Source organism: Lepisosteus oculatus, chromosome 4 (assembly GCF_040954835.1).
Source record: "Lepisosteus oculatus isolate fLepOcu1 chromosome 4, fLepOcu1.hap2, whole genome shotgun sequence".
In the NCBI taxonomy this organism is placed as follows: Eukaryota; Metazoa; Chordata; class Actinopteri; order Semionotiformes; family Lepisosteidae; genus Lepisosteus; species Lepisosteus oculatus.
This window is the reverse complement of record NC_090699.1, coordinates 17,567,538-17,594,746: the sequence shown is the minus strand read 5'-3', so window position 1 is coordinate 17,594,746 and position 27,209 is coordinate 17,567,538. Positions and strand designations below refer to the sequence as shown.

Sequence of the window (27,209 nt, the reverse complement as noted above, 5' to 3'; positions counted from 1 at the left end):
ACAGGGGTCCTCGATTCTCAACTATCCTTCACCAGTCTACCTTGGATATACGAAGAATCGCATAGAACTTTTTTTGACTTCCTCTACTTCTCCTGCTAGTAAGAGAAGTAACTTCATTTCATGTGAGCTCTTGACTTGTATCTCTCCAGCTGCCTTGTTAAATCATCAATTCGCAGGTCTTTCAGGTGCACAAGGTGTTCCAGTCTGTTTACTTTCATCTGCAAGATCTGCAAAGAAAAATGAGCCATTACAACATCAGCCAGTCCCGACAATTCACTTAACGGCATCTATTTCGAGTTGAGGGTTATTTGCCCGACGGTGTGTATGAAAGTAGAAAACTTCCAAGTGCTGTGACGATAGCTCGTCGTCTGCTCAGCCAGCTCCTCTGTCCTCTCTCTCTGCCAACACGGCGCTGCCAACACATGTCATCCTCTCACTTCCTGCCGCAGCTGTGCGAAAGGAAATCTCTTTCCTCAGGCCACTTTCATTGGGACGCGTCACCGCCACCTGCAGATGAGCAGGCAGAGATCCCTGGTGCTTGACGGTGACAAGTGAGCACTGCCTGGTTTACATCAGTGGGCAGCAGGTGGGCTTGATGCACACTTTCATTAAAGTGCATGTTGAGGACAGCACTCTTTTTGCTCTCACTTGTATCCCACATCCAAACGAATCATACTGAGTTACTAACAGTACACTTGAATCAACTCTCGTTTATTTCATGGGGCTGATACAGCAAGAGGGATTGCTGGGTCCCCAGTGTAATATCCTGGTGCACCTGCCTCCATAAAATGGTTTTGTGTTCTAACTCTTCTGCACGCCCAGTGTTGATCTGGGCACAGTAAAATACCAAACGGGCATGCACGTTTTGTTTTTTTTTTAAACCGGGGGGGATGTCATCGTGTTCTCCTTTCCCCTTGATATTTGACGACATTCGATAATTGCAGTGCGTCAGCAGTGTCGAAATTATTTTGAAAATCGTACAATGATCACTGTGATGAAGAACATGTTGCATAGACCATCCTCTTGTAAAAAAAAAAAAGTACAGGCTCTGTTTCTGCGCAAGATTTCAAAATCCCTCTTCCTGTGTGAAACTTATTAAACAAGGATGTAACTTAAAGGATAAGTAGACATTGTAGTATATGTGTAATATAACAGCAAGACACTTTGGGTGCTTTTTCCAATCATTATCACCCACCTCCATGGTCTCCTGCAGAGCAAGCAGGGCTTGTTCCTTCTCTTCCATCAGGAGCAGGAATGCAGGGTCCACATGAGAACTCGGTTTCTGTTTAGGCCTAAGAGAGATTTCAGTTGGACACAGCCTTTCAATCCATGGGTACTGACACGGTATATGCTAAAAATGGCTCCTTGTACTCAAAGAACACACCATCACAATGGTTTTGTAATTTGAATACCTCTTTGAAACGGTGCCATATCTGATCATCACACAAAACACCAAATAAATAATCATGTACAGTACTGGATTTGTTTTTATTCATATAAAGGACATTCTAATCTGTTGAAACAATATGATATCGACGTATGAATGTCACTTTCACTGTATGATCATTTAACCTTTGGCGTGTTTTCTGGGCTCAGGCTTGACGTCTGACTCTTACCTGTCTGTCTGGGAACATGTCCAGTCCAGTCTTCTCTGTTCTGAAGCTTCATTTGTGTAAGAATATACTTTTGGCACCTGTACATATCCTATAACCCAGACAGAAAGCAGAGTTAGTGTTCTGCAATTTTTTTTTATGAAGAGATAGTGTTACATGATGACATAGACAAGCTTATGGTTAAAGAAACAGCTCTGGAGAGGACAAGGATATATCTTTCTCATGTGCACGGTAAAATTCCAGAAACTTCTTTTTTAATAGAACCAATAATTTGGTGTGAAAATATCGTTTTCTTACATGGCAATCAACATAAAAGCAATGATGGATGGAGTCGTGGAATCTGAGCTGAAATGCTTGCTGGGAGCTCTCTGTGAAAGCTGCAAGAGGACTCTTACTTGAATATCGGCCTCTGCCTTCTTGGGGAAAGACAGCCTTTTCCCGGGCAGCATAAGGGATTACAGGGTAGAACTTTATTTGACCTGACCTACATGTCAAGAGCGAAAATAAAACACACATGGAAACAGAAAAACTGCAGTGAAGTGGGCCCTGATTGCACAATACTTTAAAAACAACTTTATAACTAGTGGGGGGACACTGACGCTTTAAATGGGTGAATCCGCAACTGTTCCACCACATTACAAAATATTTTTGACAAAACAAAAAGAAAGTCAAGGAAGCACAAAAATAAAGGTTACGTTTAGAACGTCAGTTTCATCAGCGAGGTTGTTACAGATGCTGATAGGTAGATGTACAAATCATACTGGATTAAATGGGACTGATTTCAGATGTGTGCTAAATGCACTTAAAATACCTTAAAATTAAGAGATCTTTCTGAGGGTTTCAGTCCCTGTGATTTTCTGAATCCTCTAAATCGCAAACCTACATATTTAAGCCCAGAGTGACTCATGGGAATTCCTCTGGAGAGCAAGACCTAAGTGATTAGGCTCTGTGTTGGTGAGCTAAACACAAGGGTCAAAAAGGCAAGAGGAAAAGGATGCTGAGCTGAAGTGACAGAGTCAGCAAAGGTTCTCTGGTGGTCACTGAAGGGAGGCTGTGTTATTGCCCAGGTCAATACTGACCTCAGTTTAAACCACCAAAATCCGCTGGCACAGAAGGTGCTACACGATTCAACATTTGCGTAAAGATTCTGAAGCAAAACTGCTTCTCTATCCGAATGTTTACCTCACACAACCCAAGGTGGCAGAAAATATTGTGTGTGAGAGAGAAAGAGAGGAGAGGAGTGTGACGAGAGTCAGTGCAGGGGTCTGGGAAAAACTGGAGCCCTGTTTTCTGCAGAACTGACTAGCGTCGTTAATGCTTAGTGAAAATTTCACAGCAGTTTACGAGTGAGGCTTTACAGAGCATGCAGCTCTGGTGTGCTGGTACATTCTGGTGTACAGAGTGGCTTGAGATAAAAAGCTTCTTGCCAGATAACAGTAGATAAGGGTTTTTTGCGCACAGAGCAGAGGAATGCTTCTGTTTCTTACTTCACAGCCCAGACCCAACCAATATGGATTAAGGGCCAGCAATCAGAGTGTCTAGTTCAGGACTATGTAAATGGTTAAGAACAGAGAAACAAGAATCTCCCGCACAGTGGAAATAAATCCTATAATATGTGTCAGACTGTGTGGTTACTAGAGTAGATTTTCTGTCTGAAATACTCTTTCCACTGGGTCTGTGATTTTACAAGCCCTTGGCTTCATTCACTCTGCGGTGGTTTTAAGCTTATCACAATATTAATATTATTGCTCTTTTCATTTATTCCTTATCTGCATTACAGGGCACACAAACACACAGACACACACACATTCACATCAGAACCAATGTTCCCAGAAGCCAGTTAAACTACCAGTGGACAGTGGGAGGAAACTGGAGCACCTGGTAAAGACAAGATACAAACTCCACACAGATAGCACCCCAGAAATGAAACCCAGAGCCAAAACCACTACAAGGAAGCACTGCTACACACTGCACCACCACACCACCCCATAACACTAACACGAATTTAAAACCACTTTAAAAGGTTCAATTAATCTGAAATGCTGTCATACTGGTGCTCCACACAGTCTTCAACTATGACGAATTTAATACTCCGAAATCTCCTCTAACATAAAACATATGTTCTCATTTGTTGAGAAATATGCTATTGCACAAGTCACTGCAGGCGGAAAAAAAAAACCTTTGTCTGGAAGAAAAAGGCTGGGATAGCCTTTTGGTCTCGGACACCTGGACGCCACTATCCATCATCATTACTCCAAGTTTTAAGTCTGACCAGAAATAAATATCTCAATGCAAAAGAAAGCTGCACACTCACAACAGACTCACACCTAGATTCTCTGCAATGTCTTTTTATATTAACCCCTTTAATGAGTGCCTGAAAACTGCTCTTGTTCTTGTAGGTTTATAGTACACTGCTATCACACTTGAGTGAAAAAACTGGCCTGGTTATTACTACTACAACTAACAGCTACTGTCCTGTTTCCAATTGGCCTTTGAAAAGGTCAGTGACAGTTAAATTAGTCTTATCTCACATCTAATGGCTTCTTCGAACCTCAGCTTAGACAATTAAACAACTCTTGTTAAGGTGGTTAATGATATACTGATGACTTCTGTGTAAAGAGGTTTCTGACTCTGGTTCCCTTAATATTCTTACGTATAAGATTTTAAGTGCAGCTTTCAGTATTGTTAATCACTGCATCCATCTGGATCTTACAGAAAATTACCTAGGGATCACTGGTACATGCGTTAATGTTTTGACTCCAATTTGGCTACCAAGAGTCAATTTGTAAAACTGATATGGTCTCATTTATGCAGGGAGTCCCAGAGGACTTTGTTCTGGGATATTTATTTTATATTTACATGTTGCAAACATTACATTATTTGCAAATATTAGATTATTTGCCATCACAAACGTGGACTTCCCTGATAATATTCAAGATTTACTTTCAGAATAAATCATATAGTATTGTCACTGCTCCTGCACTTTACAGGTCTCTGTCTTGTTTAACCTTATGGACAGAAGAGAACTTTCTTAAGATAAACTGTAACAAGACTGAAGTTATTTTCACAGGTGTCCAACTTCAGCTTGTTGCAATGTTGGTGACTTCAGTGCTGTTATAGACTGGTGCTGAATTCAGACCCTTGATGGAAGTGGAAAACTTTGGTATTATTTTAGACCCTGTGTTATCATTAGAAATATTTGTCAGGAACATCACAAGAACATCTTTATTTATTATTTATTTATTTAAGATCCTTGCTCTGCCTGTCATATGCTGAAATATTGTATTAGCACTGTCCAGCACTTAACCTGCAATCTGAATTTTCAGGCCATCTTGCTCAACTCCCAGTGAGCACAAGTGCCTCCTGTTTGCAGCACAACATCTGTGTAGCTCCCTGGGCCTGTTCATTGAAGAGACATTGCTACATCTCACTAACACACCTGGGTTTTCACATACCGTGTTTAAACCGGAGGAAATGAAACTTTTTTCTTCTGAGGAAACTGTTCTCTTTGTTCTCTATATGATCTGTAGCTAAAAATAAACTCAAAAATCTTATACTGCAGAGCTATAAATTAAGCACAGATTCTTAACAATGCAGTCAAGGGCATTTTCCCATTTTATTAGAGTTACAGTACCATAATCATTTTTCCATGATCTAGTGTTGCGTGCAAACATCATTGCAGACAGTAAATGTATTACTCATTAGGAGAGGGTGTGCCTATCTCACATTTTCTACTGAAAAATTATAATACAATAATTGGAGACAGTGGCTATATACCATCATGAAGCTTGTGAAGAAAATGGATGTCAGAACATTCTTAATGTTGCCTGCTGTGACACTGGGACGCCTCCTCTTTAACCTTTGCTAGCTGTTTGTACACCTTTTGCCAAGACATTACCCCAAGGATCAAAGGGGTTCTTGCCAGTTTAAAGACTAGAATGTATATTTAAAATATCTAAATAAACTTCCTTTGAACGTCAAAAAATAAAAAGAACCACTAACTGTTGAGCACAGGTTTTTCCCCCCCAAATCATGCATTTTTTGACTGCAGTCCAGACCAGTATGACTTCACCCGGAACACAGTGTCAGTCAGCACTTAGCAAACTGCAGCGCACTATCAAGGGAACCGCAGAGGAACATGCCCAGATCACTGAGATCCCTGGACAGTCATACAGGAAGAAGGTGACCTGTGGTCCACACAGTTATGATGTGGGCAGGAAACGAGATGCCTCTTGTACTGGTATCGGAGCACACATCACTGAGGTGAATGCTAGAAAAAGACATTATTACATGTAACAAATTCCATTCCACTAATGATTACCTAAAGGCAGAAGCAGGAAAGCCCTAACTATATTAATTAAATTATTGAACTGATGATGTGCTTTATTTCTCCTATTGTTTTTTTGTGGTGAGTAATTGGTACATGACTAGTAGGTTTTTCCACAATGTGGAATTATAGGCTATTGTGCCTCCAGGATGTAACGTGGACTAAAACCACTTTGATGATACCACATCGCTCTTTCTGATATAATTAATGCTTCCATCTGTCTGGTGTTACACTGAAAATATGCTCATTCCATAATCCTAACAGTATAACTGTCCTTAAGGTAATTACAGCATTTTTTTCCTACATCTCATTATATGTGAGGACAGAAAATCTTCAAAAGCAAAATGTTACAACTACCCTACAGGTATCATCTCATTTATAGCTTCTAAGTAATAAGTACAGAAATTAGCACGGAATGTTTATCGATTACAAGTTGAAAAATATATTTTACCTGCTTGTGATTGCTCATTGCTGATGCTGTAGTATTCCAAGTCCTAATAATTTTAGCAAAGGAGATCCATAATTAAAACATTTTTAATTGTATGCATTTTCCACATTTACACTAAGACACTATGAGCCTGATGGCAGAAAGCATGGGGGCGAAATAATAACATTCAGGAGAATGGTAAGAAAGGGAATTTTCCTTCAGGACACCATGAAAGCTAATTCCCACCTCATAAGCAAGATACTGAGTTCTACACTGAAATAAAAGGAAAGTACTAAAACAGCATGTCTGGTGTCAGACTGACCTGTGGCAGCGTCCTTGATTTCTCGTTCATAGACTTTCCTAAGCGTTTCTCATTAATCTTGTTTCTCAGTGTGCAGAGGACAGGCTCAATAACTCCTGCTGTACTCAGAACTATTTTTTTGACTGTTTCTTCTGGCACGTGGAAGTTTAACTTGGAGAACACCTTCCTGAAAATACAACAGCGAAGACAATCAATACCTTTTAAACAGTAGTGCCTCAGCAGGGCAGGCTACACTATAAAAGCTATAAAAACAAATGGAGAGAGATAGTTGATCTCTTAACCCCAAACTTTTATTTTACTACTCATATTAACCCAGCTCATAAAAGTTACAGGAAGGCTTAGACTACAATATTCCCGAAAAAAAACTCATTAATTCAAAAAGTTAAGAGTTCTCATACTGGGTAACATAGGTAACTAGAGCTGTCTGACTGTGTTTTCAACAGTTATCAGGATGTGTTTTAACACCAAGGCCAAGTTTCTTAGTTTTCAAATTAGTTTACAAAACGGGGAAAGGTAATCCTTTGTTTGTATTATTGAACATTTTAAGAAATTTTAAAATTAGATTATCATGTTTTATAATCCACTACTGAACAAACTTATTGGAGTAGAAGGGTAAACAAAACTGACCAATACATATATATGAACTGGCAGTTCCTAAAGCCAGACTAGACAGAGTTGTAATATAAGCATGCTTTTCTAATCTCACATTACACTGTGCTTAGACCACCATGCTTGTGGATGAGAGTGTCTGGTCTAATGCTGGATTCCCAGCTCTCCCTCAGGATTTTCCACAAACAATAGCAGCCAGGGGGGAAATTTGAGAATTGGCTGTGAGATGTTTTTATTTATGTTCAATCAGAAGCAAATAAATACACTCGCCTGTTCAGGGTCCCCCAGTTGCTGAGTTTCTGCTGGGTAGAGTTTGCTGAAATGTAGTTATGTAGTTCCACAAGTCTAGGGAAAAAATGGTTCACAACCTCTGCGGCCATCACTAGGAAGATAGAGAACTATAAAATGTTAATAATATATATTATATATACAGTATATTATGGCTAATACTAAAATGCTTGTCCATGGTTCCTCACTTTACTGAAACATTTTTCTGATTACCACTGTTCTCCACCATTCGGTTATAAATATGCAATACTGTCGACACTTACCTTCTGAAACTTTCACCTGAGCCAAGATCTCTCCTCAGCAATTCAGAAGAAACACGAAAAAGATACTTTTGGTGTGTTTTCAGTAACCCCAGCACATTTCTTTTACTTAAAGAGTATAAATGTTCCGCTCATCTGTATCTATGTATAAAGTGTGTGTTTGAAGGTTAGCTACACATTGCAGAAGTACATTCTAAACCAAATTAATTCATCCATCCTTCCATTTTCTAACTGTATTATTCAAGTAGGGCTTCGGGGAAGACAGAGCCTATCCTGGCAAGCAACAGATGCAAGGCAGTCTATTGCAGATCAAATTAGTTTAATTTACTTATATCTTTTACTATATAATCAAATAGTTCAAACCCTCTCATGTTGTAAACAGCTCTGCATAGAAAAATTTGTAGACTATAGTCTGTTAATTTGGGTATATAAAAACTCCAAATATTCTGCCTAAAAACCAGAGGAGAATCTCCAGTCTGCCAAAACCCTCGCAATGCCCCTTAATGCAGATAGAGACAGTGCCACCAGCAGAGGAAAGGTGCTGGACCACTACAGCGTAGGTCCCAGTGAGCCCCAGTCCAGGCAATCTTACAGGCCACCCAAAACCAGAGTGCCTCCAAACCTGCTCCTGCAAAGCCCCAGACCAGCGAGTCTGACAGGTCACCTTTAATGAGGTGTCTCCAGTCCCAGTCAAGGAGAGCCCCAACCCACTCAGGCTTACAGGTCACCAAATCAGAGAACTGAGAGCTCCCAAACCTGCTCCCGGAGAGGCCATCCGGTCAGTCTTAAAAGTCACCCTAAATCACAGAATCTGTAACTCTGATCCTAGACAGCACTAGTCCTGTCAGTCTTACAAGTCTCCCTAAATCACAGAATCTGTAACTCTGATCCTAGACAGCACTAGTCCCGTCAGTCTTACAAGTCTCCCTAAATCACAGAATCTGTAACTCTGATCCTAGACAGCACTAGTCCGGTCAGTCTTACAAGTCTCCCTAAATTGTAGAATATCTAACTCTGATCCTAGAGAGCACTAGTCCAGTCAGTCTTACAAGTCTCCCTAAATCAACTTTAAGTCTTACAGGTCACCAACCCTGATCCTGGAGAGCCCCAGCCCCACTCTAGTTAGTTTTACACCCTTTGATTACTTTAATAAAGATTGGGAACATTTGAAAGATTTCGGTCAGTTAAACAAGTAGTTTATTCAACTCTGCGCCTACTTTAACCAGTCACCCTTCTGACTGGTCGAAGATGTTTAAAGTTCAGAGATTATAACCAAAACACGCTCGCCCGTGGCTCCCCGTGACCAGGCTTGTCGACTCTGCCCTGTATCACGTCCCAGCCTTCACCTCCATCGCTGAAGTCCCGGGCGACACTCCTCTTGGGTCTGGAGAGGGGGATCTGGTCAATCCAGGCGTACAGATCCTGCAGCACCTCCTCTCCTGGCTCAGCATCCATCCCAAGTCAAAACGTTTTACCAGCCTCGCCACTGATGCTTAAACACACAAATGTACTTTTTTCTTCTTCGTTTATCTTTTGATTGTAGCGAGCAGCATTAAACCTCTCGAAAGAATTGTTGGTAGTGGTTGCTAAGAGACGAAGCCTTTGTATGGTGGCTGGGAAGGGACAAAATGCATCTCTTAAATGGTAACAAATATTGTAGTGGATTGGCGGCATGTCACATTTTCGGTTTAGTATAGTGCGTTTGATTTTTTTTGGGGGGGGGGGTAGGGGGTTGAAGGGCACAATACAGAGATTACAATTTTTTTTCTAATGTGTTGTGCTTTTTTGTGTTCTATATTCTAAAACAAAATAGCGAAAAACTTCAAAACGGGACTGAGTCTTTTTAGTCTCGGCAATTCTCTTGTATTGCTTTTCCCTGGTTGCTCATGATAGTGTATAAGTCAGCAACAGAGTCCGGTTGTTGAATTTTAATCCCCGTTTTGCTTCTCTTCTACTGTTAAATCCGTTACCTCGCCAAATTAAAAAAACGGAGGTCCTGTTGTGATCAAGGCCAGCAGAGTGATTTCTGCGGAAGAAACTTCCTACATCCCGAATTTAGGGTTAAGGCATTTTCACTAAAAAAAATCCTAATATTCCACCTATTGGTATTTCATTACAACATCCAATAATTGAGTGCTTGTGAAGGTTCGGAATACATAGTGAGAAAAGGTTGACGTAACTCAAATGGTTAATGGGTAGCCTCCCAGTCATAAGGCGAGGAGACTCGAACCCCATTCAGAGTGAATAAACAAAGTTGGAGCTGCAAGGAAGAGATGGGTTGGAGAAGGGATTTTTCACACCAATGCGAAGGGAGGGGTTTGCATTTAGGATATGTAGCTAGTTTGGTGATGATGGTGACTAGGTGCAGGTTTGTGAATTTGACTTGTCATTGTTATCCCTTGTGAACTTCAGTCAATAACTTCCATATACTATATTTTTACCCCCTAGAATGCTCCCTCCACCCAAAACTCACCTGTTCAGGCTACAACTGTAGATCTGCTCTTAACTTGACTGTCAATATTAAAGCAGACGTCGGTCTTGTTTTCACTGAGCGTGCAGTGTTGTATTCATTACTGTCTCTTTCACTGTGTAAATGCCTTGTGCTATATTCAACAGAGTGCTTTCATGCATTACATAAAATAGAATAAAATAGAATCTGTGTTTCTTCTTTACCTTACTTGTGTAAATTACCTTTAATGTTTCAGCCAGGTTACTAGATGGGTAGACACAACACATTCTCCATCACGTTCACCAGTTGAGCATTGACAAATCCAGACTTGTGTGCAGGTCAGGGAAAAATAACACTTAAGATTTTTTATTATTTGTTTATTACTTGTAGCACATAAATAACAATAAATACAAGGGTCACAGCAAACTGTTCGTCAAGTTCATTTCCATCACATTGAATTACTTGTAAGGCACCGTGTGAAATACTCATAAAATCAGAATAAAAAATAATTTAACAATGCAATATTCAACTTTCTAGTCTGAATAAAGACATCGATTCAGTCCAGCTGAATACAAGGTTTTCAATTTTCTTGACATCCAGACATGGGAAATAAAAAATAATTCGAAAGCTAACATTTCTGTTTTGCTCACAACCCAGAGTGAATCTGATCTCTCGCCAACGTTCCCCTGTGTGAAAGATGGTGCTGCTGTGTCATGGGTTCCTCGGAATCTGTACTCCATTTGGGCTTCTTGTCTTCAAGCTATGCTAATGTAAGGTAGACCACATTCAGATGCAAAATAAACATAGTTCTCTAAACTCGCAAGTTCGCTTATGTCCCTTCGATTCACATGGCTTGCAGCTGCAGGCTGAGTCAACAATAGGTTTTAATCTGAAGCACTCAGAAGGAACTGCCAAGCAAAGCAAGACTCTTGTACAAAAGGAAGGACTGTGACCTCATGCCAGTCACATAACTGAAACGAGAGGCAGGAGTAACTTCCAATTTTACCCGCTAGAAAAACCAAATAATCTGGGAAAATTCCCTTCATGCTGTGCACAAACTAGCACACATATACTGTATTCATAGTCTTTCCAAGATATCCTGTCATTTTTTCTCCAGAGCATGTACAAACACAAAAAAGCATCGCCGTCTTCTTCAAAATCACTGTCTCGTTACAGTAGCGCCAAGCTCCCCTTCCCAGCAGCGCAGGTTCAGATGCAAGTCCCCGTGGGTCTTCTGTTTGCTCATCATCTCGGCTTGACGGGGGGCATCAGTGCAGTCTTTGGTTTCCCTGCCACCTGTAAAGCAGCAGGTCATGATTAAATCAAGCAGCAGTCGTCTACAGCTTGATCTCTCAGAGCTGTGCTTACTTGTCTACAGATAACAAGCAGGTCGAAGACATGGCTACACCCTTCAAAATGAATGCGAGTGCCTTTTTGGTGGGGGAGGGAGCGATCAGTGTCAGGAAGATGGGCTTGGTTAACACAAGCCTGTTGTGGTGATGTTACGCCCCTGGGTCTGTCTGGGGAAATCAGAGTCCTGTGCCACAGGGGGCATTAATTTAGTAAATTATCCTAAATTATCATCCTTGTTTTGATCTAAAATGAGTCCCATGCTGTTGGTCAATCCTGGGTGTGACAGTACAGACTGATAACTGCCCTTAAGCAGTGAGGTGTGTGAAACTGGGAGTCACAACCTCGGCAGCTCTGACCCCTCTGTCATGTTTCAGTGATTGCAGGAATATATATATATATGCAAGAAGACCCCACCTGAGGCTGTTTCCGGTGAGGGGCAGAGCCTGGAGGTTTCACAGGAGGCACTGGTGGAGCCGAGTTTGGCTTCGCCACCTGCAAACGGAAGAACGCGATTTTAGCGGCATTGTCAGTTTTAAAACACTCCAAGTCAGACATGGACTTAAGAGTGTTTTTTTTTTTTTTTAAAAAAAAAGCTATTCTGAATTCACATCATTTTGCTTGTCCATTTCTTCACCGCTTCATCCAGTTTAGGGTCTGGGGAGCCAGAGCCTATCCCAGCAAGCAACGAGCACAAGGCAGGGTACGCCCTGGATGGGACGCAGGGCACACACGGACACAAACTCAAGACATACACACACTCACACCGGGGCCAATTTTCCAGCATGCCTTTGGACTGTGGGAGGAAACCAGAGCACCCAGCAAAAACCCAAGACAGCACCGAAATGCCATTGGAAATGGGCAGCTGAAAAAAATTACACTGCATAAATCATGTTTAACTCCAATACCCTGTTGAAGAGCGTGGTGGATCTGCATGTCTCGCTCAGTGCTCATGGTGAAAAATGACTCACCTGTTTGACGCTTAGATCAGGCAAAGGCTTCTTGGGTGCAGGAGGTTTGGCCTGAAACAAATACAGAACATATATTTTTAGAACTCCAGTCTCTTTGATCATTAGGTATTTGTGTGTTCCAGAGCACACTCTTGTATTTCAAGTGGAAAACACCAAGAACACCAGCAAAGCGATCTTGTAAGGATCTGATCTGAAAGGCACAAAGCTGTATTTTTCATGCTCCGTTTTTGCTTTTTTTTAAAAAAAACTGCTACAAAAAGGGAATACCCTAAAGATCTGGATAAATAAAATAATTTCTCTTTACCTGAAAACACACTGTTTCAGGAGGTGGAAGAGGAGGTGGCTGGCTGGGTTTTACGATCTGACAGAAGGAAACAGGAAATATTTACAACAGATAAAACTTCAGATTTTACATGTGACAAAAATAAGTAATTAAGAAAGACAGCGATTACAAAGCCGGCTGATTCTACCATTACTGCTACAGCTACAAATTAAATACATATTTATATTATCTAAGCGTGAATAAGGGATGGTGGATAGTACTTACTGGGGATGATTTTGCCGCAGACTGAGTCGCTGCTATTTTTGGGGGAGGCTGTTAAAATACAGGAAATAGAAATACACCATCAATGCACAAAAAAACCCCATTGGAACTGAATTCCTGTCCTTGCAGCAGCACCGAAGCGGGCAGAACCACACAGCGGAGTGGGGACGGCCTGGCTTCACACTTCCCAGCAGGCAGAGGAGGGGAGTGGTGGGGCTCACCTGAGGTGGCGCGCGGCTGGGGGTGACTGTGGAACGCAGCGGGGCGCAGGGCAGGGGAGAGGCCGATGACTCCAGGAAGGTGGGGGTGCTGATCCTGGGGGGGGCGCACCGAGGGCTGCTCTTGGTGCTGACCCCGTGGAACAGGGGGTTCGACAGGCCGGAGGCACTGTGGGCCCTCCTGCAGGGGTTGGAGAGAATACAGCATCTGAACAATGTTGACAGTCACATTTCTGTCAGCTTTCCTATGAACATACCGCTTTAAATTTACAGACGAGCATCTTGTCTTTTGATGCATCTGATCTGATTCCCCCACCCTCCAAAAAAAAAACCAGATTGAAACTAACTTTTTAGTGGAGTAGACTTCCTTCCTGCCCCGTCTGCAGCATATCAGGCCTCCAACGATGAGGGGCAGCAGCACCAAGATGGTGACCACCACAGAGACTGCGATCACCACCGCACTGCCACCTGAGGAGAGAACACGTTTACCTCTCAGCTCCCTACCCAGAATACACCTCTGTCGCTCTTTCACACCACAGAGCGCACGATTAACTATCAGTGACCCGGTGACTGCTCTGAACAGCTTACTGCAACACCTCACTCTCTGGGATTTCCAGTATTAACGACCCTGTCGCATCAGGAAGGGTTAGAATAAAACCCTTTCTGATGCCGCAACCTGCAGGTCATGAACGAATCGCATTTTTTTTCAAACATTATTTTCAAACTTTCATAAAAATGGAAATGAAGGTGCTCACACGCCTTCACAGAAAAACCAAACACACACACGGCCACAACACTCTGCTTGTGTTACCACACAAACAGAAAATTGAAATGATGAACGAAGAAAATTTATTTTTATAATAGACTAGCACTTATAAATAATAGATCATGCTCCTGGGTTTTGCAACCTAAGAGGCTGGAAAGCGTCAGATGGGGCGTTTGCACGTGGACAAGTGATCAGCGCACAGGAACAAGAGCACAAAGACCTGCCTTGGGGGAGTTCGGACAGCTTCACGTCGCAGTAGGGCGGTGCCCAGCCGGGGTCACAGTGGCATTTCCTCTCATGGTTGCACACCTGGACAGGTGAACCAGAACACAGACAGGGGCTCAGGGTCTGACTGCGGGCACACATGGTCTTGGAAGGGAAGGAAGCGCCGACTAACGCCGCGCTACTCACCCCATGGTTATTGCACTTCTCCGAACAGCCCTTTGTGCCGTAAACTGCAATGTCCTTACAGGCGTTACCATAGCAAACCTAGGACGAGGATGTGGAGGACAGGAGAAGTGTAAACAGGGTGGAAACAAATGAAGTCCAGGAAACATCACCTCCTACAGTATCTCCACTGAGAGTAATCATCCTCTACTAGGGTCGTGGCTCATGTTGAGAGGGTTTCTGTGAACTTTGTATACACTTTTCGTGCAGAGGATGCAATATTTTATAAGGTGGACATATAGAACTGGTTTGAACTGAATTGGAAGAATGCTGGACACAAGGGCTGCTATGTAATTCTATACTGTGCTATAGAGGAATGTGTGCTATACAACTAAGTAACCAATTGTATTAAAAGAATTTATCTTTAGCGAATAGGGAGGTAGGAAGATGTGCGTGATTTTGGGACACTGCCAATCTTGTCAGCACAGGGAAGTGTGATGGATAATGGAAACATATTTAAGGACTGTCCTAGTTGAATTACTTTGAGAAAAATACACCGAGCATCTCTGTGTGTTGCGCTCCCATGCGCATGACATAAAAGCTTCTTTTAACTTCTGAGACGGACTCCTGACTGTCTTTTAAGGGGAAGAGGGAGGAAAATTTCGCCAACACTCAGCAGTGCCCCCCAGACCAAACCCCCTCCATTCCACCACCCGGGGTGACCATTCTGGGGCGCACATCACCCCTTAGGCAGGCTGAAGCCACTTAGCTTTCTAATCCCACCTAACACACACTACTGTAAAAGTCCAGACCTAAAACGCTTCTAAGGAAATTAGAGGAAGATGGATGAAGCTCATTTAAGTGAATAAAAAGGATGGGGATTAACGCTCTTACCTTGTTGTCGCCGCACTTAGTTCCAGTTGGAACAAGACCAATATCCTCCGCTTCTGTGTCGGTTACCTCAGCGACATTGCACTTCAACAGCTGGGGCCAGGACATGGTGAGGACGTATTTACTTTGTGTGACAGGGAGGTCACTGCCCCCAGTGCAATGGATCTTTCCGCATTTAACATCCCTGAGAAAGAAAGCGGCCTCAATTGTATTATAGCAGCACAAGGTTTCCAGGTACAGCAGCTGAGCTGCTTGTTCTCTGTTAGTTTTCATCAGTAAGCTATGGAAGTTCTGTAATTTGCACATTCTGTCTCTTCAAAACTTGCACTTTACAAAAGAGGCCCCCAGGCGCTATGCCCTCGTCCCCAGTAGAGTCGGGTGACAGAGGCAGGTCAGAAAATCTGAGGCAGGCAGGAGATGCCATCTAGACGGTTTTGATTTGTAATCACCTTTTCTTTCACGCAGCCTCGCAAAATAGAAGTAATATAGCAGTATTGGAACAAGTAATAGGTTTATTCCGTGCTGAAAAGAGAAGAAAGGAAACCCAACGTTTCGGCTGTGGAGCCTTCTTCGGGTGTGAGGAAGCCGAAACGTTGTGTTTCCTTTCTTCTCTTTTCAGCACGGAATAAACCTTTACACATGCCTTTGCAGCCTACGCATGCTGACGCAGCTACCTACTTGAACGATATAGCAGCACTGCAGTGTTAGTAATAATAGCAGCCATATCGATGAAGACTTACTCCTGTGCACAGGGCTGAGGACCATATCTGGTCTTTTTGCAGAACAGATGTAGATTTCCCTGTTGGTTATTCTTAAAGCAAAGATCTGGAGCAACTTGGGCACCTTAAAGACATAAAAAACAGATCACGGGTAAAAAATGTGCAGGCACAGAAGCTGTAAAGCACAGAAACATATAGTAAACTATAAGGTAAAAATGTCTGATTTGCTTTGGCATTGCATAGTTAAGTCTACACATTTCCTTTGCTGTACATGACAATCACATTAGAAAGTGTAATGTTTCCCTGAATAGGCAAAGTAGGCCGGCATAAGAAATTCAGAATTTCTGGGAGATTTAATCTTATGTACATTTTCTGATGCGTACAGGCTGCTCTTGTTTGCTGTACTTGATAACTCAGCAGTGTTTTATAAATCACAATTTCTATTGATGTCTTCAAGTTTATACCACTTTCGATATTTCAGTATATACACTGGCTGAGCTTAATCGGTGTATTGAGGAGTGTGACGAAATACTGCTTTTAAGGGACGGTGCAGTGGCTCTGCACCTATAGCTGGAAGGTTGCTGGTTTGTATCCTGTGGCCGGCAGAGGAATCCTACTCTGTTGGGCCCCTGACCAAGGCCCTTAACCCCCAACTGTTCTAGGGGTGCTGTATAAATGGCTGATCCTGCGCTCTGACCCCAAGCTTCTCTCCCTGTCTGTGTGTCTCATGGAGAGGAAGTGGGTGTGTGCGAAAAAGACAAGGTCCTAATACAAGAAATTGTATATGGCCAATAAAGTGATCTCTTATCTTATCTGTTTTAAAGGCTAGATGGCTAGATGCTAATAATCAGGTAGTTAAAAGAAAGGCTCCAGTGTGCTCCAGGAGTACCTGGCCCCCAGAGAATCTGGCAGTGCTGCAGGTGGGTGGGGCACTGCCCATTGAAGCAGTAGCCCTGGTTATTTTCACAGGGGAGCCCATTCATCTTGAAGTCGTCCTTGGGACACTCCGCAGAGAGACCGCTGCAGAAGTCGTCCAGGTCACAGTCCCCCGCGCTCTTCCTGCACACAACTCCCGCTGGTTTCAGCTAGCGCAGACGGGAAAAAAAAACAGGAGTCAGTGTCACAAGGAATAACCACTTCCAGGTACCGGATTGTGAATCCGAGAAGCCACGTTGTGAATGTTTCCTGACTATTTGAAGTACAACAGGTTAGTCCTGACTGGCTTGGTGAGGGGGGCAGTCTCCTGGTCAGAGGACGAGCAGGCTCAGAGAGAGGGGTGTTAACAAGGGGCAGCTGTACCGGAGGAGATGGGGTGGAGAAGGAATGCAGGAGTCAAAGATGCAAAAGTAGTTTTTTTGTGTGAGATATCTAAAGCGACAAATCAGCAATAATTGTTATTTAAAACTGCTGGGTGAAATTGGCTTTGTTTGACATTACCCTACTGAATGCCAGTAAAAGAGCTCCATTTAGTTTACACAAAATATGAAACTACATTTGTGCTCAACGCCTACCTCTGTACTACACTATATACAGTATGAGCAGATATGTGGTGAGAGTTCATGTCTTCCTGCCTGCCGTTCACTATCTTAAAGGAAGTGCTGCAGTGTGTATCCTGTGGTTTCCAGAGGCCCTATCTCCTCTGTACAGCTCGTCCCCCACTGGGAGACCAGACGCAGACTGGCAGCCTGGTGCCCACGTCCGGGGCTCTCTTGCCCCTAACGCAAGGACTCTGAAGGCTCGGTACGAACATTGTCCTGAAAGCTACAGCAAACTTTCAAAGCTGTGAAAGGGAACTTTTTTAAAGTTAAGGGGAGCATTCTTTTTAAGGAACTAGATGGATTGATTCTGAATGAGGCGCACAGCCGGCGCTGAAAACAGTCAAGGGGTAGAGAACTGAGGATGATGAGCCCTGGCCAGAAACTCTCTGAAAGGTTAAGGATGCGATAATAAAACTTCGGCCCCGAAAGAAGAAGGAGACATTAGTGATAACAGGCTATTGGTTTCAGGAGATGGAACTGCTCTAGTGCTTTGGGAAGGCTCTGGAAGGATGACGTTTCTTCCCAGGGCGATTAGCTCTTTCTTGGCCGAACGTGATGGAGGGAGGGGACGCTGGTACCTTGCAGGCCTGGCAGCACTCCCCCTGGGCACACTGCGCTCCTTCTGTCAGGCGGCACGTGGTGGCATTGCAGCACGGGTTCCTGCACTCCTGCAACAAGACACACTGCCTTCAGGGGACTCACTCAGAATGACTGGCGGCACATGGGGTTGGCGGCGGCGGCACAGTGGCGAGGGCGCCGAAAGGTTGCGGGTTCAAATCCCGGTTGGGCACCTGCTGTTGTAGCCTTGAGTGTTGTGTCACATTGTTCCAGTAGAGTGCCGTGTTGCACAAAAGGGTGCACATCTAAGTCTAAATAAGATATTTAGATAAAAACCTAAAGTCTCTTCAACAGTTGATAATAACCTACAGTCTTGTAACGGTGTTCTGAATAAAATAAAATAAAAACTCAGAATAATAATAGGAATTCACTTAGCAAAGTTATTATGACCAAAGCAGAAAATCATATCACTATCCCAACTGAAATGAAAACTGGATTGAAATGAAGTGGATTGTACAATTCAATGTTACAGCTGGGTTTGTGAATTTATTGACTACATTCGCTTAGACATGGAGGTTTTGTGCAATACAGAGCCAAAGACGGGCCACGCGCCAGGGTTTCTTACTTCAACTGTCCCGCAGTCACACTCCTCCCCTGGCTCCAAAAACATGTTTCCACACTCAGGGCCCCCAAACAGGTCACCTGCACTGGGGACGTTGTTCAGACAGGCAGAGCTGATCTGGTTCAGGAACGACTCCAGCTCCTGCTGGCTGCAGCTGCTGAAGCTCTGGGGGAAGACGTCCCTGAGCAAAGAGGAAAAGAGAGCACCCGGTCACCCCTCTCCGGAGACCAGGGCCCCCACACGCGCGTCCCCTGACGACGCTTCTCTCCAGACCTCAGACATCTCACACAGTAAAGTCACCTTCTGGCGTTTATCCCTGCTTTTCTTCCTCCTCAGTGCCACAGTGAACAATGCTTCCGATTATTTTGTTTCACAAAGAAACACAAATCGTGGCACCCCCCCCTATTAAAATTGCCACCGAATAGCACCCACTTCTTCCCCACTCGCTGAGGCTGGGCCTTTTCCTGGGAAGAGGGCACGGCCTTACCCCACGCTTGGTGCCATAACGCATCCCTTGGGGGACAGAGACTTCTCACAGTAGCAGCTCTCCGTGTCGTGTGACATGCCCAGGTTGTGCCCCATCTCGTGAGCAATGGTTGACGCCAGGCCTATGGAATTGGGGTTGTGGTCCTGCGGACAAAGGGAAACCTGTGAGATCGGGTTCGATCGGTTCGCCACTCGTTACTTCCCGGTTAGTCTTGACCACCAACAGGTTTTTAGATATATATTCACCGGGCCTTGCGACAGCCACTTGCGGTTCGTGTTACACTTTCCTTGTTGCTGGACGCATTGACCGCTGACGATAACCGCGTGATTACCACCATTACAAGTGACCTACCTCGTTAACACCAGCAGAATTGATGGTGCACATCGCAAACTTATTTGCTAGGCCGACTGTGGAGCCAACAAAGCTGATACCCCTGGAAAGAAGAGATGAGCATGAAATTAAAAACCAGGGTTGCACAGAAACAAAAGTGAAATTATTCCGAAATGATCTACGCCGACGGCCTGTAATGTTGTGTCCGTGCACTGTGTGCGTCCTCTCTGAAGCCTAGTCTGCCAGATTTGACTCAGTGGGACAACACTGCCGACAGAAACCGTGGCTAGGTCACAGCGCAGAAGGCTGGGGTACATCTCCTCTATGGCCTGTCTTCATGGACTTGCTCCCATCCTCACAGGACACCCAGAGAACAGGCACAGCACTGGGGTGACCAGCTCAAAGATTTCTTTTTTTGCTGTTCTGTACGCATCATGCAGGAGGTGCTACGTATTGATGGTGGTGGATGGGAGTCCCCATTACCTGTAAAGTGCTTTGAGAGGAGTGTCCAGAAAAGCACTACAGAAGTGTATGGATTATTATTACTGTAGCTGCAGTTTGTCAATTCATGTGTCCTACAGTTGTTCAATTTGATTTCCCTGAAACTGCCACTAGTTCGTCCTCTGTGCATTCATAGCCTCAATGCACATAGAGTTCACAATGTGAAAATATGAACTTGCGAACATGCAAAGGGCAAGCAGCCCAGCACTTACGTGACAAAGTGGGCATTGTCGTGCCTCTTCTTCTTCAGCAGTACGTTCTTGCGCCATTCAAGGAACCTGGTCAGGGTTTTATCTGGATCGGTACTGACATCGATCTTGTCCCAGTCAGTCCAGACCTCCAGCCCCACCAGCATGACACGGATGTTAATGGTGCGATACAGCTGGAAAGGCGGCGAGAACATAATCAGATTCTTCCCTCAGGACAAAAAGAGGCCGTATGTTTAATGAGTTCATTGATGCTAAAAGCACAGAGGTCTCCTCCCACTCTGGTCTAACAACAGTTACGTTTCCACTTGAGACCATCAGATTATGTTAAGACTAAATGCATATTGAATTTAAAGGCCGAGCTCTCCACTGCATTAACTGGAAGAAAATGGTGAGTGAATTACCTTATCTATATGATTAGTGACGTCCATCATTCGACGACGAATCTGACTCATATCTTTATTATGTTGTTTGTACTGCAATATTAAGAAAGTAACATGATCATCAAGACTGCAGAGTCCATTCTGTTACTATATGCATCTTCATTTCTGTAATGAATATAATAATAATAATAATAATAATAATAATAATAATTTGATTTGAATAGTTACCTCTGTGTTATCCACAACCAAGAACAACTCCACATATTTTGGGCCTTTTACAACTGGAGCACTTCTCTGGAAAGAAAGAAGAAACGGGCTTTATATTTTCTGATCAGGGAAAGAGAGGAAGAACTCTCGGCTCAGAGACAGAGACCTTTCTGCTCCTCAAACTTTTAATTTAAAAACAAAATTCCCTGAAGAAAATGACTTACACTGCAATCTTGAATAACCTTAGTCTGGGGACAGGCTATCTCACTTTCACCCCTTGAGAAACATCTTAATCCCATCGACGTCACCTTCATGAGGCACTGGGCTTCTGCGGGTTTGGGTCCTACATCTTCCCTGAAAACTGGGAGCTGTGCCTTCGCCCAGGAGCACAGCACAGGTCTGACTGACTGACTGACAGGCGGCTGCGTCTTACACAACACAGTACTTACCACAAAGGCACAAACCCTATCAACATACACCTGTCAAACTACAGCCTGAAACTCCAACACAGCAAGGAAATCAAGGTGGCAGATAACAAAAAAAATCCGGGATGAGTCTGACACTGCGCCCAGGACCCGAGGATGGAAAACTCCCCTTACCCAGCTCTGAATCCTGATGAAACCCGCGGGCTTGGGGTCTTTGTCAAAGACGGTTCTATTGGCCTCTCGGCAGGCGGATCTCTTCCTGCGCAAGTGCTCCTGCCTGTAGAGGGCGTGCTCTCCGTCCCCAGAGCCACCCAGGGGCTCGATCAGGAAGAGCTTCTGCCCGGCCCTCACCAGCCCCCTGCCGCACAGAAAGACAGAGCACCAGTCACTGCGAGTGGGAAAGACCTTCGCGCAACAATATTTCCCCAAAAATAGCCACAGAAACGACGGTCTAACCACAGGCAGGGGAGTCACCCTCACTGCAAGCTAGCTGCTTCCCGTTGAGAGCAAGCAAGCCAGAAAAGTTAGATTTGCAGCTGTCCTGTTCACAGAACTGGGGTCTGAAAGTTGAATCAAACCACATCCTTCGACATCATCTGCAGGAGGTCAGAACTCTGACTTTTGGAGCAACTGCTTTTAGTTAAACAACATGATGCTGTGTCCTCAGAAGAGCTCTGTGCCGCTCGTGAGATGAAACTCTCCCCCCCCTTACGCAGAGCTGGAGAAACATCCCCTCTGGGGGCCAGAGCATTTATCAGTTCTTCACTTTCAAAACTCTTTGATTCTTCCATCTTCAAACTACCCCACGACATGTTTATTTATCATCACTGTGCTTTCTGTCTCTCCTTTATACTGTCTCCTGCCGGTAATTACTACAGCTAGCAGGGTAGGAGCCAGATGAGGGGCTTTCAGAGAAGCACTCTTGTTAGGCTTTTCTCAGAGATGAGATTCTCGCTTTCTGGGGGACCTGTGGAGTTGTTCACTCCTGATGGGAAAGTTCTGCAAATACATGTCCAGTAATAAAGGTTTTAGGTGACTCATTCTGGAGTATTACACAGGTCATTATTAAATATGGTGGAAACAAAGTACTGTACCTCCTGTGACATAGCGCTGTACTGGTTTGTGTAGTACAGGCAGAATGAGTGCACCATGCCCTTTAATGGTATATTGATCCTAGTAATTACCAATTAACTGATTAGGGAGCCAGCTGCAGGAGAATTCTGACATGCAATCTCCACTACATAACTAAGAGAGGAAATAGTCATCAGCCCTGGAAACCACCCAATATCAGCTATTTAACAGGCATACGAGTGGGAGCTACATACAGTCTTGCGTATTTAAAATTAATAATGATTAAGAAAATTAATCATAATTATGTTCTTTCTACTGTTAAAGTGATGACAGAAATGACTTCACGAAGGTTTTGAGTAATAAATATTGCTAAATGGGGAGAGACACCACTCCCTGAGTGGTAAACAGGATATGACAAATTTTCTTAGTTCTCTGAACTGAAAAGAGGAAGCTGAAAAGCACACTGGGCTTTTGGGGGTGCAAACCAGGGGACACAAGGGGATAAACTAAGGAGAAAGCACATTTAAAATTAAGAACTGGAGGCACTTCTTTACCCAAAGAGTTGTAGGAGTAGAGAACACCCTGGCCTCTTTCAAGCAACAACTGGAGGAGGCACTCAAATCAATGAACTCAAAATAATGAGATAGATAGGCGGTTCTCTTATTTATAATTCTTTTGATGTTCTTTTATATTATCAGAAACTACCTTTCCCCCTGGACTGGTAAAATATTACGTCTGTACACAAAATAATTACTTTCATTGCAAAAGAACCTTGTAACTATTACTGGACTATACTTTCTTTTCTAGCACTATATAATAGACAGCTTTTGCTCTTGTCAGATTTTCCTTGTCGATACCGTAGATACAGTAGTTTGACTGTGTTTAAGTCAAATATGGGTTAAGTTTTTGGAAAGGCTATAAATTTGATGAGATCTTATAAGACAGAGAATATAATTGTCTCATCTGTCCACCATTCCTTCCAATCTGAGGAGCTGGTTCCTGATTCCCATTTATGCTGCTCAGGGTCCAAAGAGAGATATACAGTAGACAGGTGGCTTGTGTGGATAAGAGCATTATGATACAAAAGTGGGCAAATCAAACCTATAAGTACCTGATTCCAGAACACACTTCAACACTGGCTGACGAATCATTCATCCCCTGGATGTGTCCCTGATAATAGCAGTGATCCTGCATAAAAGCCATAAAATGCATCAATTAATATTCTGATTAATCCGAATTCTAGGACTGCAGACATCATAAGCATGGTTGGACATGCTTGTTAAGGTAATGTCTTTGCTTACCTTTAGGTTTGGTGTGCTAGTCACCTCTGTACCATTTTTTAAATAATGTGTTTCCGTATAGTCTTTACCCAATAGATTTCTAAGTAAAGAGAGAGCAGAAACTTTGGTTAATACAATAAACACATAACATTTAAATGGAGGAACATAAATCATTTCTGACTTGCGTCTGAGTACCCCAAATTTCTAGAAAATAATGTAATACAACAGAAGAAATTAAATGGGCAATTCTAGCCCATTCCTTTCCCACAGTATATTCTCAAAGCAAATTGCCCCCCAGTCACAAGAAAATAATAAGCTGTTTCATGCAGATGGAACTCCAGCGTTACTCAGAATGCAATTTCGCCGACGTTTCTAGGAAAAATGTATCTTGCCTGTTTTTTTCAAGATGAAGAGTGTAGTTCCTGCCTTCTATGGTCAAAGCATACCGCAGCTCTTCAGAATACAGCCTCTGCAATTACAAACGCAAACCTCAGCAATCCTGACGATCTGGACAAGGCAGGGTCACGTTTGTGAAGAACTAGATGTATACTGGCAAGCAGCTAAAGCATCCACTAAGAAAAATGGATTAGGGGAGGTTATACGGGACTGTTTGAAAGACACTCCAGTCACTGGATGGTTGCGATGTTGCGTGCGCTTGGGGGGGAGGGAAGGACAAGGGGATGCAAAGTCAAGAAACTCTTCTACAGAGAAAGCACAGACCATTCTCTGTCTAATGCATTCGAGATCTATCAGTTAATCAGTTAATGAAGCGAAGGCTCCCATCGGCTCCGAGGCTGAGACCACTCCATGCCAGAGGAAGCTATTCCACTCATTTCCCCCTCCCCTCGCTGCCCCTGAGCAATGCTGCTGACCGGAGCTCTGATTCTGTCACGATACTGGGACCCCCAGCTGCCGGCAGCTTGGACTGCACTCGGACAGAGGAGTTTCGGGGCAAGATCTGCAGTGTGCGGCGCGTAGCTGTCGCCCACATTCACATGGCTCTGGGCCGTGGGGGAGGAGTGATGACTCCTGAAATAACGAGGCATTAATGGTCCCTCGGGGCTCCTGCTGTCACGCAATGCATGAGGAGAACAGGAAAAAGGAAGCATTGATCACAGAGCAGGCAGCATGGCAGTGCAGTGGTTAGCATGGCTGCCTCACAGTGCTGGGGCCCTGGGTTTAATTCCGGGGGTGCGACTGTATCTGGACGGAGCTTGTATGCCCCCCCCGCCCTCCCGTGTTCTTGTGGGTTTCCTCCCACAGTCCAAAGACTTTGGGAAAATTGGCCCCGACGCGAGTGTGTGTCTGTGTGTGCCCTGTGATGGACTGGCGTCCCATCCAGGGTGTATCCTGGGTGTTGCTTTCTGGGGTAGGCTCTGGCTGCCCTGCAACTCTGTGTACTGGAAAAAGTGGTTAGAAAATGGATAGACGGATGATCACAGAGGCACAAGGCCTCCATGGTCTAGCACTTACTCCCAAAACCCCAATTACTCACGCAAACCCTGGGAAGACAGAACCGTAGTCGAAATGCTAAGGCCGAGAAACTAGAGGCCACCCCTTGTGTGCACACCTTGTTATCAGCACGACAGCACTCGCTTTCGGGACAAATCGTTCATTTGCACAGGCTTCAAGCCGCTTTGCGTTTTCAGCCGTTTGACCTTGATAACATGCGTCACACAGCGATACCCTTTCTCATCTATGCGGGAAAAGACTTGTATGGGAAAAAAAAAACCTGCCTCTTGGATACACACCTTGTCTGTAGAAAGACTCCTTTTTTCTCGGGCATTATTCAGCCTGCGAGGCGATATAACCTCGTACTTCTCCACGTCAGGAAGCGAGGATAACGCATTGACAAGCAACGCTGAAAATAGAACCCCCAAAAAAGCTCAAATTAAAAATTCCTTTTCGCATCAATCTAAATTACAAATATTTCTGTCTATGAAATAAAAACAGTAGACTACTACCTTTCCTGGAATGCACAATCCTTTATATGGTGTAATTTAGCGCAATTCGCCGCAGTCTTACCACAGAGCGCTTGGCGGATTTGTATTGCAGCTAAACCGCAAAACTAAATAGTAGCGATTCTACTATCTCGGCTCTGTTTTTGGTTCATTTTCTTGGTATTTAAACCACCGCTTATTTTACATGTTTGTGGCATATAAAGAAGTGAATATATATATATACGCATCTGAATAGTGTTTTGGGATGCACGAAGTAAAATACCAAGTAACCTTTGGTTTAACTGGGTCAGTTCAATGTTTTTTTCTTTAACGTTTCGTATTTACTTGGGTGCTACTGTTCAGCGCTCGGGTTTTCTGGAAATACAAATGTATATTCTGAAGAGCGAAAACAAAGCACAGACAGACGAGAACTAAAAGTACCAACAGGCTGCCGTCATTGGAAAAAAAAACCCTTTTTGCTTAAAAAAAACTTTACAATAACGGAACTTAAGTGTTAAAAACTGATGTCAAACGACATTTCCCCGAAAGGAGAAATTCAACAATTTAGGTATCCGCTGAGAGAAAAAAAAAATAAGAAAAAAGTAACAATCTGATTTCGGGATCATTTCACAGACAATTGATGAATGATCAGAATGGGAACTGGGTCAGTGCTTCGTGTAAAAATGCAAGGTTTTAAAAGTTATGCATCTTTTTTAAGATCAAACATGCAGATTGTGTGCGGAAAAATTAAAGCAAAAGTTAGCGTTAAAAATGTGAGAATAAAGGTATTCCATTTTATTTGTACAACTTTTAAAGTTCAAGTTGTATTCATAATACATGTTTAATGTATTGTGGTTCATGTCATCTTTTCGAGTCGGCTTTTGTCAAGGCGTCAGACAATCAACTACTCAATATAATAATAAAACGATACCATTCAAAGTAGTAAAGGCACATCACGCAATCCCGCAAGTACCGCTACACGTCTTGTTAAATATAAAAACAGAGGTTAGAGTGTCTGGCACGACTGAGATCCAAACGCCTGGACGTTTTGAATTCATTCAGTCAACCCACTGAGCACCGAGCTTACCCCACGAGGAAATGCAGATGAATGAAGACAGGACAAACCCGCACATGTCCCCGCCGGTCCGCTCTCCTGCTTCCAGATGTGAAAAAACCTCTGAAATTAGCTTCGCAAGAAAACTTCGCCTGTTTTAGCACCGCCCCTTCCCGGAGCCGCGGAGCGCAGCGTGGCCTGCCCAGCGCTCCAGTCACCCGCTGACTCACACAGGTCACTTCTCTCAGAGGAAACGGCACTTAATTGCCGCAACGGTAGAAACGCTTGAGTCAGCTCACCTTTCAGAATTAAACTTTTTTTTTCCCCATCGCCCTTTTCCGGTGCGGATGTCTTATCTGTTGTTTTCCGTTGTTTCTGTCACTCTGCTGGAGGCACGCAGGGCCTGTACGTCCCGTTTGAGGAAAAGGGGTCGCCTTGGTGGAAACAGTGTGAAGGATTCATGTCC

At 43.7% G+C, this 27,209-nt stretch overlaps 2 protein-coding genes across 2 annotated transcripts; both read right to left on the bottom strand.

Moving 5' to 3' along the window:
- Window positions 1-237: 237 nt before the first annotated feature.
- Window positions 238-9,433, bottom strand: spef1 (sperm flagellar 1). Its single transcript, XM_069188867.1, has 7 exons — window positions 9,193-9,433; window positions 7,565-7,680; window positions 6,690-6,851; window positions 6,392-6,434; window positions 1,617-1,704; window positions 1,196-1,292; window positions 238-507 (listed from the first exon to the last, which is right to left on the bottom strand). The coding sequence occupies exons 1-7, from the start codon at window positions 9,299-9,301 to the stop codon at window positions 373-375; spliced, it is 750 nt and encodes a 249-aa protein (XP_069044968.1). The 5' UTR covers window positions 9,302-9,433; the 3' UTR covers window positions 238-372.
- Window positions 9,434-10,634: 1,201 nt separating this feature from the next.
- Window positions 10,635-27,179, bottom strand: adam8a (ADAM metallopeptidase domain 8a). The gene is made up of 25 exons (XM_015346432.2): window positions 26,777-27,179; window positions 25,501-25,610; window positions 24,142-24,218; window positions 23,771-23,849; window positions 23,581-23,657; window positions 21,573-21,756; window positions 20,995-21,060; window positions 20,788-20,859; window positions 20,390-20,559; window positions 19,698-19,779; window positions 19,347-19,489; window positions 18,863-19,040; window positions 18,258-18,347; window positions 17,031-17,226; window positions 16,163-16,265; window positions 15,426-15,606; window positions 14,556-14,633; window positions 14,369-14,453; window positions 13,726-13,846; window positions 13,382-13,559; window positions 13,164-13,211; window positions 12,921-12,977; window positions 12,617-12,667; window positions 12,063-12,140; window positions 10,635-11,591 (listed from the first exon to the last, which is right to left on the bottom strand). Exons 1-25 carry the CDS (start codon window positions 26,820-26,822, stop codon window positions 11,541-11,543), a joined length of 2,601 nt encoding a protein of 866 aa, XP_015201918.2. The 5' UTR covers window positions 26,823-27,179; the 3' UTR covers window positions 10,635-11,540.
- Window positions 27,180-27,209: the final 30 nt, after the last annotated feature.